At 38.5% G+C, this 14,943-nt stretch overlaps 1 protein-coding gene across 1 annotated transcript in view; it reads left to right on the top strand.

The window, feature by feature from the left end:
* Window positions 1–14,943, top strand: part of FBXW8 (F-box and WD repeat domain containing 8) — a 527,093-nt gene that overhangs the window by 225,201 nt on the left and 286,949 nt on the right. Inside the window, exon 4 of the mRNA XM_053701689.1 lies at window positions 13,761–13,849. Within this exon, the coding sequence (XP_053557664.1) occupies window positions 13,761–13,849 (89 nt within the window). The remainder of the gene's footprint in view (window positions 1–13,760; window positions 13,850–14,943) is intronic.

Below are 14,943 nucleotides of genomic sequence, written 5' to 3'. Positions count from 1 at the left end.
TTCCTAAGGTTCGCCTTTCTGGACAAACATTACCAGTTTGTGGCTCTTCCGTTCGGTTTAGCCACTGCTCCCAGAATTTTCTCAAAGGTGCTAGGGTCCCTTCTAGCGGTTCTAAGACCGAGGGGCATTGCAGTGGCACCTTATCTAGACGACATTCTAATTCAAGCGTCGTCTCTTTCCAAGGCAAAGGCTCATACAGACATTGTTCTAGCCTTTCTCAGATCTCACGGGTGGAAGGTGAACGTAGAAAAGAGTTCCCTGTCTCCGTCAACAAGAGTTCCCTTTTTGGGAACAATAATAGATTCTTTAGAAATGAAGATCTTCCTGACAGAAGTCAGAAAGTCAAAGCTTCTAAACTCTTGTCAAGTTCTTCACTCTATTCTGCAGCCTTCCATAGCTCAGTGCATGGAAGTAGTAGGATTGATGGTTGCAGCAATGTACATAGCTCCTTTTGCTCGAATTCATCTAAGACCATTACATCTGTGCATGCTCAATCAGTGGAATGGGGACTATGCAGACTTGTCTCCACAGATTCAAGTAGACCAGGTGACCAGAGACTCACTCCGTTGGTGGTTGAATCAGGATCACCTGTCTCAGGGAATGAGTTTCCGCAGACCAGAGTGGGTCATTGTCACGACCGACGCCAGTCTATTAGGCTGGGGCGCGGTCTGGGATTCCCTGAAAGCTCAGGGTCTATGGTCTCGGGAAGAGTCTCTTCTTCCGATAAACATCCTGGAACTGAGAGCGATATTCAATGCTCTCCGGGCTTGGCCTCAACTAGTGAAGGCCGGATTCATAAGATTCCAGTCAGACAACATGACGACTGTAGCTTACATCAACCATCAGGGAGGAACAAAGAGTTCCTTGGCGATGAGAGAGGTATCCAAGATCATCAAATGGGCGGAGGATCACTCCTGCCATCTATCTGCAATTCACATCCCAGGAGTAGACAACTGGGAAGCGTATTATCTGAGTCGTCAGACTTTCCATCCGGGGGAGTGGGAACTTCACCCGGAGGTCTTTGCCCAGTTGACTCAATTATGGGGCATTCCAGACATGGATCTGATATCGTCTCGTCAGAACTTCAAGGTTCCTTGCTACGGGTCCAGATCCAGGGATCCCAAGGCGACTCTAGTGGATGCATTAGTGGCGCCTTGGTCGTTCAACCTAGCTTATGTGTTTCCACCGTTCCCTCTCCTTCCCAGGCTTGTAGCCAGGATCAAACAGGAGAAGGCCTCGGTGATTCTGATAGCTCCTGCGTGGTCACGCAGGACTTGGTATGCAAACCTGGTGAATATGTCATCGGCTTCACCATGGAAGCTACCTTTGAGACAGGATTTTCTAGTACAAGATCCATTCGAACATCCAAATCTAGTTTCTCTGCAGCTGACTGCTTGGAAATTGAACGCTTGATTTTATCCAAACGTGGGTTTTCAGATTCAGTGGTAGATACTCTGGTTCAAGCCAGAAAACCTGTGACTAGAAAGATTTACCATAAAATATGGAAAAAATATATCTGTTGGTGTAAATCCAAGGGATTCTCCTGGAGTAAATTCCTAAGATTCTCTCCTTTCTCCAAGAGGGTTTGGATAAAGGGTTGTCAGCGAGTTCTCTAAAAGGACAGATTTCTGCTTTATCCGTGTTGTTACACAAACGACTGGCAGCTGTGCCAGATGTACAAGCTTTTGTAAAGGCTTTGGTCAGAATCAAGCCTGTTTACAGACCTTTGACTCCTCCCTGGAGTCTAAATTTAGTTCTTATAGTTCTTCAAGGGGTTCCGTTTGAACCCTTACATTCCATAGATATCAAGTTACTATCTTGGAAAGTTCTGTTTTTGGTTGCTATTTCTTCTGCTAGAAGAGTTTCTAACTATCTGCTTTGCAGTGTGATCCACCCTATCTGGTGTTCCATTCAGATAAGGTTGTTTTGCGTACCAAGCCTGGTTTTCTTCCAAAAGTTGTTTCCAACAAGAATATTAACCAGGAAATAGTTGTTCCTTCTTTGTGTCCGAATCCAGTTTCAAAGAAGGAACGTTTGTTACACAATTTAGATGTAGTTCGTGCTTTAAAGTTCTATTTAGAAGCAACAAAGGATTTCAGACAAACTTCTTCTTTGTTTGTCATTTATTCTGGTAAGAGGAGAGGACAAAAAGCAACTGCTACCTCTCTTTCTTTCTGGCTGAATAGCATTATCCGATTGGCTTATGAGACTGCCGGACGGCAGCCTCCTGAACGAATCACAGCTCACTCTACTAGGGCTGTGGCTTCCACATGGGCCTTCAAGAACGAGGCTTCTGTTGATCAGTTATGTAAGGCAGCGACTTGGTCTTCTCTGCACACTTTTGCCAAATTCTACAAATTTGATACTTTTGCTTCTTCTGAGGCTGTTTTTGGGAGAAAGGTTTTGCAAGCCGTGGTGCCTTCTGTTTAGGTAACCTGATTTGCTCCCTCCCTTCATCCGTGTCCTAAAGCTTTGGTATTGGTTCCCACAAGTAATGGATGACGCCGTGGACCGGACACACCAATGTTGGAGAAAACAGAATTTATGCTTACCTGATAAATTACTTTCTCCAACAGTGTGTCCGGTCCACGGCCCACCCTGGTTTTTTAATCAGGTTTGAAAAATTTCTTTCTCTATACACTACAGTCACCACGGCACCCTATAGTTTCTCCTTTTTTTCTCCTCACCGTCGGTCGAATGACTGTGGGGGCGGAGCCTGGGAGGGACTATATGGACAGCTCTTGCTGTGTGCTCTCCTTGCCATTCCCTGTAGGGAGGAGAATATTCCCACAAGTAATGGATGACGCCGTGGACCGGACACACCGTTGGAGAAAGTAATTTATCAGGTAAGCAAAAAATTCTGTTTTTCCAGCCAATTTATATTCTTTTGAGGACTCTTTAATTTACTCGGAGCAAGAATTGATTTCAAATTTTTATTTTTTCTAAAAATAATGCTAGGTCCTTTAGCTGTTATATCCTCCAGTAAAGCATCTTTCTTTAGAATATGCCAGTGTTTACGAAGTATCTTTTTAATATCATGTGCTCCGTCACTGTATGTGGTTATCATATTTACTTCTGGGATATTATTTTTATTTATATTTTTATTATTTCTATTATTACTATCCGAATAAGGACCTTTTATGGATATATTTGTATCCTGTTTATTATCGCCTAACATTAAATTTGTATCGCGCCCTAATAAAACCTTCCTATCCAGATTTGATGCTCTGTTATAAGCATTTTCTACTATCTTTTTGGGATACCCTTTTATTGCAAATTTATTTTTCAACAGAACTGCTTCTGATTCAAAATCTTCTAATCTACTGCAGTTTCGTCTCAACCTCTGAAACTGGCCATAGGGTATATTTTTAACCCAACTGGGATGATGGCAGCTTTTGGCATTTAAATAACCATTGCTGTCTGTAGGTTTTTTGTATAATTTAGTCAGTACCTTGTTGTGTTTGTGAAACAGAGTTAGATCTAAAAACTCAATTTCATTTAGATCCATTTTGTCGGTAAATGATAAATTATAATTATTATTAATATAAGTAATAAAATTCCTTAAAGTTTCATCATCTCCATTCCAAGTTAACAGAATACCATCGATGAATCTCATCCAAGTTACTATATGTTTGGAGAATGGGTTATTTTCCCAAATATGAAACTCTTCCCAAAAAACCCATATACAGGTTAGCGAAACTGGGGGCAAATTTAGCGCCCATTCCGCTAACCTGCAGGTAAAATTCATCATTGAAACAGAAATAATTTCTTTCCAGAATAAATTTAATTGATTCTAGAAGAAACTCTTTCTGTAGATTATTTAAAGTGGTTCGAGAATTCAACCAAAATTTTATTGCTTCTACACCTAGGGTATGAGGAATGTTTGTATATAGTGCACTTACATCAAGGGTCACCCATTTAAAATTGGGCTCCCATTCGATGGCTGAAATTCTTTTTATAGTGTGTGGAGTGTCCCGTAGATACGATCTCAAAGTAGGTACAATGGGTTGTAAGTACATATCCACATACTCTGAAAATTTAGTAGTTAAAGAGCCTATCCCGGAGACAATAGGTCTACCAGGAGGGCATGTTGCATGCTTATGAATTTTGGGTATATGGTAAAATATCGCCATTTTTGGAATGTTATGTTCTAAAAATTTCCATTCATTCTTATTTAGAATACTATGGTATTTGGCCGAATCCAGAAGTGATTTGTATTCTCTAAGGAATACCTCTGTTGGATCCGAGGTTAGTTTTCTATAGGTTGCTGTATCATTCAGAGGTCTATAAGCTTCTGTTAGGTAATCAACCCGATCCTATACAACAATGCCCCCACCCTTGTCTGCTTCCCTTATTATAATATATCTGTCATTATTCAAGGAATCCAAAGTCTGTTATTGTTTAAAGACAGATTATCCTTTTTGATTTTATAGGTCTTACATAACTCATTCAAATCTTCCTCTACCATATTAGCAAAAACAGTAATAAAATTCCCTTTTGAATGAACCGGGAAAAATGTAGAAGGAGGTTTAAACTGAGTATGTGACCCATAAATCAATCTTATTTGATCAGATTCTATTAAGGGCTCTTCTGATGTTACATTAATACTAGCTAGTTCTTCTAGAGTTAAAATAGTATCTAGATGCCTTTTTAAGATCAATTTCCTAATGAATTTGTGCAGATCTACAAATAAATCAAAGGAGTTTGGTCCTTTAGTAGGGACAAAAGAAAGACCTTTCTTTAGAATATTAAGTTCTCTATCTGTAAAGGTTCTGGAGGAGAGATTACATTTTTTATAGTCTCATTATCTTTACTGTCTAATATATAACTGATTTTGTTATTTTTGAGTTGAATCCTCTTACCGGCTCTGCATCTTCTCTTTCTTCCTATAGCCTTCTTTTTTGCTGTTGTGGAACTCTTCTCCACTGAAGTGTTTGTACAGGAGTATAAAATATTTGTCTTTCTGGTGGTCTGATAGTTTTTTGATCTATCTGATGTAGGACATTTCTTTGTCCTGTGTCTAAAAAATGTTGCTGTTTATTAGTTTTATTTTTACTTTGTTGTTTATATCCTTTCATATAGTGATGTTCATATGGAGGATAATTCTGTGACTGTGATTTATATTCAGATTGAAAACCTTTTTGACTATATTTATTTCTATTTTTTGGCTCTTGATTTCCCCTTCTGTAGTTGTAGTTATGTCTATTACCTGTTTTAGGAATAGTACCAGTGTTAGAGTTGGTTTTAAAGTGTTTTAAATGTGTGTTTATATAATAGTGTATTCACATTTATATAATTGTCTATAGTCTTAAATAGATTTTATATGCACAGAGATTTCTTTAAGATCTAACAGCTATATGTGTTCATAAAGTAGTAAGACTGTCTAGTTGCTAGTCCCGATATATAGCTCTTTGTACATTGGGTGTTGTTTATCAGGTATGCGATCTGTCCACCTTAAATATTTCTGTTTCTTAAGAGTTGCGGTCACGTGACTATTACACATGACGTGGGTTAACCAATCACATTATGAGACTCAATGCCCAATCAGCAGCGGCGAAATTTACCGAATTAGCATCTAGAGATTTCGCTCTTTACTTTGAACAGCTGCTTTTTAAACTCATACATGTAAGTTGTACTTCTATCCTCTGAGGAAGAAGGTAACTTTGAAACGCGTCAGGGACGTTGTACTACTGCACTTGGAGTTTAATGTAACTCTGAGGTGGTTCACTGCTGCGATATCCACTTGATTTTATGCATAATTTATGCTGTGTGCTTTAACCTTACCTCATTTGATTAAGGTCAGACTTGTGAGTGGGAATTTTATTACTTATGCTTTGTGTGATTTTTATAATAAAACGTACTTCACTATCTGTGGCTATTTCCCATTCTTTCTCTCATTAATATATACTGAGACGAACGAAAGATGATATAAGGAAGTATCCTGTGGATATCCTGTGTGGACACCTCAGTATATGCATAGCTGAACAACTGTTTTCCGTTTGCTGCTCTTTACACTACGGATTTGGAGACATCAACGAGCTGGGCTTCTTTGAATATTCGGCGGCTACTTCCCTCATACAGATTGAGGTATATAGAAGTAAGTGTGTGATGATAGGGGATATATTACCCCACAGCTTTGTATAGTTATCCTTGTCCTGAATGATCACAGAAGAAGGGCGCTGACACCTAGTCTTTTGCTGTATATGTGTATATATATATATATATATATATATATATATATATATATATATATATATATATATATTGGGCTGGATGTCCTGTCCTTTAGAATTTCTAAAACATCATACTGTATCTTATACAGTGACCTTTTTCAAGTATTCCAATCACTTTTATTCTTAATAGTAGCGGTTGAGACAATTTGGGTTCTCGAAAGCTATCTGTATTCTACTGTCCCTTAGGGACTTGGTAAAAACCAACGCCTAGATTACGATTTTGGCGTTAGCCTTAAAAAGCAGTGTTGAGAGGTCCCAACGCTGCTTTTTAACGCCCGCTGGTATTACGAGTCAGGCAGGAAGGGTCTACCACTCACTTTTCTTCCGCGACTCAAGGCTACCGCAAATCCCTTTCCGTCAATTGCGTATCCTATCTTTTTAATGGGACTTGCCTAACGCTGGTATTACGAGTCTTGGAAGAAGTGAGCGGTAGACCCTCTCCTGTCAAGACTTCTACCGCATTTAAAAGTCAGTAGTTAAGAGTTTTATGGGCTAACGCCGGAACATAAAGCTCATAACTAAAGTGCTAAAAAGTACAGTAACACTCATAAACTACCTATTAACCCCTAAACCGAGCCCAACGCCTACATCGCAAACACTATAATAAAATTATTTAACCTCTAATCTGCCGACCGGACATCCCTAATCTGCTGTCCCTAACATCGCCAACACCTACTTACATTTATTAACCCCTAATCTGCCACCCCCAACGTCGCTACTACTATATTAAAGGTATTAACCCCTAAACCTAACCCTAACCCCCCTAACTTAAATATAATTTAAATTAAACTAAATTAAACATAATTAAATAAATTAATCCTATTTAAAACTAAATATTTACCGATAAAATAAACCCTATGCTAGCTACAATATAACTAATAGTTGCATTGTAGCTAGCTTAGGATTTATATTTATTTCACAGACAACTTTGTATTTATTTTAACTAGGTACAATAGTTATTAAATAGTTATTAACTATTTAATAACTACCTAGCTAAAATAAGTACAAAATTACCTGTAAAATAAATCCTAACCTAAGTTACAATTACACCTAACACTACACTATCATTAAACTAATTACCTAAACTACCTACAATTAATTACAATTAAATTCAATAAACTAAATTACGAAAAAAAACAAGCACTAAATTGCAGAAAATAAAAAAAGAATTAAAAGAATTTTAAACTAATTACACCTAATCTAATCCCCCTAATAAAATAAAAAAGTTCCCCAAAATAATAAAATTTCCCTACCCTATACTAAATTACAAATAGCCCTTAAAAGGGCCTTTTGCGGGGCATTGCCCCAAAGTAATCAGCTCTTTTACCTGTAAAAGAAAAATACAATACTCCCCCAATATTAAAACCCACCACCCACACACCCCTACTCTAAAACCCAACCAATCCCCCCTTAAAAAAAACTAACACTAACCCCCTGAAGATCACCCTACCTTGAGCCGTCTTCACCCAGCTGGGCACAAGTGGTCCTCCATACGGCAGAAGTCTTCATCCGATCGGGGCAGAAGAGGTCCTCCAGACGGCAGAAGGCTTCATCCAGACGACAGCCATCATTCATCCAGCCATCCTCTTCAAACGACGTCCTAACGAAGAATGAAGGTTCCTTTAAATGACGTCATCCAAGATGGCGTCCCTTGAATTCCGATTGACTGATATGATTCTATCAGCCAATTGGAATTAAGGTAGGAAAAATACTATTGGCTGATTGGGGTGTTTGAACTCTTTTGTGTAGACAGTTTGACGCAGGCACTGGGGCTAAAAATGTTATTAAGGCATGTTGGTGGTTCCATTCTCCCGGTGGTTTCACTTATTAAAAATTTGCCGAGAATACTTGTGTGACGCCCACGATGGGCGGATGTAGAGGAGGCAGCAATTTGTGTTGCTTGCCTTTTTGCCTGTACTTCCTGTTGTTCGGAAGGGGAAGCAGTGCAGCTTCAGTTTCTATAATACGCATTGCGCTTATCCTATGCGTGTTTTGAAACGGAATTCAGTTTCTTTAATCTGACATCCCTGAGTTCCAGATACGTTAACTAGAAATTCGGCTCCTGCTCAGAATAGACCGGTGTCATCAGGCAGGTAGGTAATTAAAAAAGTTACTGTTTAAAATTTAAAGCGACAGTAACGTTTTTATGCTTTAAAATTTGTTTAAAAATGTAAACCTTTTATTTGATATTTGAATCCATTGTGAGTCAGCATGGACCAGGAAACTTTGCTAATGTGGAACCACCAATCCCTTTCTGTTCCTCATGCATTGAGAGAACCTTAAATTACAGGGATATACTTTTTTATGAGCCTTCATTCTCCAAGGAGGATACTGTTCAGGAGTCTAATGACAATGTTCAATATATACATTCTCCTCAAGCGTCCCAACTTGTATCGCCCACACATGCAGTGCCCTGCGCTTCCTCTCTAACTCCCCCTGGAGTTATGTTGCAAGACATCGCTTCTCTCATGTCCTCTGCGGTTTCTGATGCATTATCTGCCTTTCCCATGTTGCAGGGGAAGCGCAAGAGGAAATGTAGACATCCAGTCGGTGAGGTTACTGATGCAGTTGTTGCTATTTCCGAGTCCCCTCCCAGAAGCCTGAGGAGGAGGATCCTTCAATAGCATCTGAGGGTGAAATCTCAGACTCAGTGTAATTCCTACTGCTGATACTGAAGTTGTATCCTTCAGGTTTAAGCTTGAGCACCTCCGTCTGTTATTTGAGGAGGTTTTAGCTAAGCTAAGGAGACAGCCAATTTGTGGTTCAAAACTATGGACAGCACTTGTTTATTGGTGCTGTCCAATCAGCAAGGACAAACCAGGTTGTTCACCAAAAATGGGCCGGCATCTAAACTTAAATTCTTGCCTTTAAAATAAAGATACCAAGAGAATGAATACAATTTGATCATAGGAGTAAATTAGAAAGTTGCTTAAAATTGCATGCTCTATCTGAATCATGAAAGAAAAAAATTGGTTCCCTTTAAGACATGTTAAAATCTTAACTTTCAGGCTTTCAACTTCCCATATTACTCTTCTTAGGCATAGACAATAAGATTCATATGTTCACATATAATATATGTCTGAATATATATTCATTTGAGTATCTTAAACTACATGAAAATTAGGCACAAGTAATTTATCTGAGAATGTGCTTCCCATGTGTTATCTGAGCCAGCAGCCTTTCCAGATGAGAATTTGTATTAGATCTTCAAAAAGGGTCTAGTGAATATCATGGTGATTTTCACATGTATCTGTTAACTGACCATATCCTGGGGTTCTGAGCATATCTTCCACCAAAACACAGAATCTTGTCTCCATCACCCCAGGGGTCTGTGCTGAAATAATGAGACAAATGTTCTCTTTTGATGTGTAAGGTAGTGGGGGGGGGGGGGTCTGCTGTAGTTACAGCCAAATCAGTTCATATCCGGTAGATATTAGCTCAATGGAATTATTAAATTATGTGATACATGCACAGTTTATCCAATGTCGCTCAGCAATACCTTGACATAAATTATGCTTCCAATTTTGAATATATGTAGGACACATGTATTTGAATTGGCTTAAAGTCAGTGGTGCTTGGTGAGTGTACTGACAGTATGCATCATAGACAGTCTTAAAAAGAGTGTCTGTTATTTTTGACTATATTTCTTTAGTGCATTTGGGGATATGATACTTAATTCTCCCTCTATGACTTGTAGTTGAGATCTCAGATGGCACGCTCGCAACTGGTTAATATGGACCCATTTGTCCATAAAAGTATAATTTTTAGGTATCCTAATTTTATAGGCAACTGGAGATATTTTGTCAGTAATGACAAAAGGACCCTTCCATGCTGGAAGCAATTTCTTTACCTTAACCTGATGTCTTCCAAAGTTATAAAGATAAACTTTATCATTCATTTCATATTCCTTTTTGGAAATTTTGCGATCATAATAGGTTTTAGCGGCAGTTGCAGACTTTTCTATGTTCCATTGAGCAAATGCAAAAGCATATTGCAGGTGCTGCCTTAAGTTCTCCACATATTGATGTGTATTGGCAGCATCTATCAAGTTCTGGTCTGATGTACGGTACAGTAGATGCTGAGGTAGAACCATTATTCTACCAGTTATCAATTCGAAAGGTGACATCTTAGTAGCACCACTTGGAGTTGATCTTAATGCCTTTAGGACTAGAGGTAATTTTACATCCCAGTCTTTACCCGTTTACCCGTTTCACTCACAAACTTTTTGAGGATTTTCACAATGGACTGGTTGTAACGCCCTACCCCACCACTTGAGGCAGCTTTATATGCAAAATGGAGCTTTCTTTTGACCCCTAATATTTTCCACATTTTTGTCATCACTTTGCTAGTGAAGTGGGTTTCCCGATCGTATTCAATTCTCTGGGGTAAACCAAATCTGGAAAACCTGTGGTTGATGAGCAATGCTGCGCATGTTTAAGCGCTATTGTTAGATGCACTGATGCACTCTACCCATTTGGTGAATAGGCATGCACGGGTGAGCAATATGGAAGTAGATTTTCTCAGTCATCAATCCCTGCATCCAACGGAATGGTCACATTGATGTTTTCAATCAGATTGTGGATCTTTGAGGTCTCCCAGAGATAGATTTGATGGCCTCTCAGTTGAACAACAAACCTCCTAGGTACTTTGCAAGGCCCAGGGATCTGCAGGCAGAATTTATCGATGCTCTAGTAGCTCCATGGTCCTTTCATCTTGCTCGGGGGTACCCGTACTTTAGTGAGTCATGATCTACTTTGTTGTAAAAGTTGTCTCATGCCAAAGTAAGAAAATTATGCATGTAGCATTCTCCAAATGCTAAAAATCTGGGTGTTCTGATAGTTTTGTTTTTTCACATACATAGTACAAAGGGTTAATGATTTCTGTGGGGCTTTTAAATCACTTTTGCGTTATGTCTATCAACCCTGTTGGATTTAAATTTTTAAAAGCCTGTTATATTTTAAGTTGCCAACCTTTGACATGCACATGTGGCATGACAATTAAAATACAATACAATCAAAAATATTCTTGTACACATAATGACTCTTAAAAACAGGCAGAGATTTAGAGTTTTAGATGTTAAAAAGTATATTAATATAATAACATTGGTTATGCAAAGCTGGGGAATGGGTAATAAAGGGATTATCTATTTTCTCTTGTAAGGTGTATCCAGTCCACGGGTTCATCCATTACTTGTGAGAAGTATAATCCGTTTAGCTTATGAGACTGCTGGCCAGCAGACTCATGAAAGAATTACAGCTCATTCCACTAGAGCGGTAGCTTCCACATGGGCTTTTAAAAATGAGGCCTCTGTTGAACAGATTTGTAAGGCGGCGACTTGGTCTTCGCCTCATACTTTTTCTAAATTCTACAAATTTGATACTTTTGCTTCCTCGGAGGCTATTTTTGGGAGAAAGGTCTTGCAGGCAGTGGTGCCTTCCGTTTAAGTTCCTGCCTTGTCCCTCCCTTCATCCGTGTTCTAAAGCTTTGGTATTGGTATCCCACAAGTAATGGATGAACCCGTGGACTGGATACACCTTACAAGAGAAAACAAAATTTATGCTTACCTGATAAATTTCTTTCTCTTGTGGTGTATCCAGTCCACGGCCCGCCCTGTCACTTTAAGGCAGGTGTTTTTTATTTTTAAACTACAGTCACCACTGCACCCTATAGTTTCTCCTTTTTCTTGCTTGTCTTCGGTCGAATGACTGGGGGTGGCAGTTAGGGGAGGATCTATATAGACAGCTCTGCTGTAGGTGTCCTCTTGCAACTTCCTGTTGGGAAGGAGAATAGAATTTAGAAAAAGTATGAAGCGAAGACCAAGTCGCCGCCTTACAAATCTGTTCAACAGAGGCCTCATTTTTAAAAGCCCATGTGGAAGCTACCGCTCTAGTGGAATGAGCTGTAATTCTTTCAGGAGGCTGCTGGCCAGCAGTCTCATAAGCTAAACGGATTATACTTCTCACAAGTAATGGATGAACCCGTGGACTGGATACACCACAAGAGAAAGAAATTTATCAGGTAAGCATAAATTTTGTTTTTTTTAAACTGTCCCTTTAACCCACTGTTTTTCAAACCTGTCCTCGGGCCTCCCCAACAGGCCAGGTTTTCAGGATTACCTTGAATGAGAGCAAGTAAAATAACCATGTTTACTAAGCTGCTGATTATTTCACCTGTGCTCTAGTTAAGATATCCTCAAAATTTGGCCTCAGGAAAGGTTTTAAAAAAAAGGTCTTTAACTCAACTTTGAGCACTAGGAATGTAGGAAAGTTCTCATTTTAAGAATTGAAATTTCCCTAACACAGGATGCTGCAGTAAAATATAGAGGTTTCACCACATCACTGTGATTCTCATGTGTAACTTGTAACTAAACTTTCCCCAAGTGGGGAATCCAAAATGCTGCAGTAGGGGAAGTGTCATTCTCTCCTCTTGCACCAACCATAAGCAATGCCCAGGAGTGTCTCACCCCACACATATGGATACCACCACATCCTAAGCCAGATCCTTCTTGGTAACTGAAGTTGAGTATTAGTTTCCCAGGAATAATGGATCATGAACTCTCACCACCTGTATGAAAGAAAAACATATTTTCTGATAAATTAATTTCTTTCATTATGGTGAGAGTCCACCCTATTATTTTTTTCTGTTGGTAGCTCAATTTTTTCTTTTTTGCACCTTCTTTTTTTTACTGCTCCTTTTTTTGCTCTTATTATTTTTCCTATCTTTTTTTGCTTAGCTATATGGCAGACTAGTTTATAGTAAGGTGGGAGGGGTTTTATAGAACTCTAGGGGTTTGGGAATCTTTGCCTCCTCCTAGTGGTAAGAGAGTAATTCTCAGGAGTAATGGATTGTGGACTCTCACCATGAAAGACATGAATTTATCAAGTAAGTATAAATTATTATTTTTTCTGATAAACTTTTAAATCTTTTTTAAAACTGCCCAATTATTTGGCAGCATTACTGCTTAGCATTCTCTCAAGGTGTGTATGTGAGACCGTATGAGTCTTGTGCTTTAATGCACGCAAATATAGTTTATTTCCCCACGCCAAGCAGCCCCAGATCATAATTTTCAGTGCTCTGCAGGTCCCGAGCAGCACTTCTACTGTGTGTTTAAACCCTTTGCAGGGATTAAACACAAAGTAATAGTGCAGGGTCAGTAGTCTTAAAATTGTATGCTGTAACAAATTAGAGCCCTGTAGAGTATTAAAACAAAAAAAAATGTAATTGTATTGTTGTGGGTTTGCAGTTGTCCAGTTTATAACTTGAGTATAATGAAGTCCGTTAAACATTTTTAGTTACTTAAGTCCTTTCCATTTTATTTTCTTAGTACTGCCACAAATGTGGTTCTTTGGAAACTAAAGGTATGCGATTTTACTCTTGAAGGTTTTAGTACTACAGTTCTTCCCATACTGAAGGACTTACTTTTGAAGGTTCTTGTTTGAATACCCACATGATGGACTTTGACATTTCATGGAAATATTGTCTTTTGGGGGTAAAAATTAACTTAATGTTTCTTCTGATTTACTTCAGAATCGTATTGGTGCCGTGAGTCAACTGCACTATGAATTGGGGAAGGTCTTGTGCGATGTACATTCATGTGATGGAGTTGTCCTTGCCGGGTAAGGAAACAAGCCATGTTACTATGAATATTCAAATGTCATATTTTGTGAATATTAAAGTGAATGTCAATTTTGATGCTTAAGTGTCCGGTTTTTAAAAATTCTATTAAAAACAGGGGAACTTTAATTCATAAAAATTTACATTTTACTCCTGTTGAGAGAAAAAACTTACCTTTTAATCTTCACAGCAGCTCCAGCTTCCTCCGGTCGTTGCAAGCCATTTCTGATGTCAGAAATGATGGAGAGGTCATCCTCCAATCATGGCTACCCCCCCCCCCTCCGGGGAATCAGTGTCTGATTCAACCCCGTGATTGGAGGAAGCCAGATTCCTCATTTTAGACCCAGGAAGAGGCTTTGCGACGGGCGGAGGAAGCTGGAGCTGCTGTAAAGATTAAAAGGTAAGTTTTTTTCTCAACAGGAGTGAAATGTAAATTTTGATGAATTAAAATGCCCCTGTTTTTAATCATATTTTTAAAAAACGGGCACTTTAGCATCAAAATTGACATTCATTTTAAAGGTATAAATTGCACAGATGGAAAGAACCATTTTGTGTGCACTCTGTGTATTGTACTATGTATACAATAGGTATAACATTAATTGCTATTAAAAAGGGCTGATAGTCACTACTTTAATTATCTCATGTGTATGCACTTTATATACAACAGATTTGACTAGGTATTTTTTGTTGATCATTAATGGTCCATCAAGCATTACAATAATAGTTTTTTGGGTCAAACCTACAGTCCTTTTTTCACTTGAGACACAGTTGTCTCAGCTTACCTTACTCTCAATCAATGTTTATACACTGGCCTTTCTATAGTTACATCTCCCTGTGGATCTTCATAATGCAACAGGGACTTTTTAAAAGAAGAAAATATGATATCTTGCTTGCCTGAGTTAAGACTAATTATTTTGAGCCTTGTATTCATGTGTTTGAGACCCTTTCTAAAAATGTGTATAGAATTTAAGAAAATTGTTTCCATACTATTACATTTGTTGTTAGTTTGTCCCTTCCCCAATAGATTTACTATCTATGTCATATATATATATATATATATATATATATATATATTTCTTCTGTTAAGTGTGATCAG

The sequence above is a fragment of the Bombina bombina genome, chromosome 2, assembly GCF_027579735.1.
Source record: "Bombina bombina isolate aBomBom1 chromosome 2, aBomBom1.pri, whole genome shotgun sequence".
Taxonomy (NCBI): Eukaryota; Metazoa; Chordata; class Amphibia; order Anura; family Bombinatoridae; genus Bombina; species Bombina bombina.
Note: the sequence above shows the minus strand (reverse complement) of the source record. Positions and strands in the feature narration are given on the sequence as shown.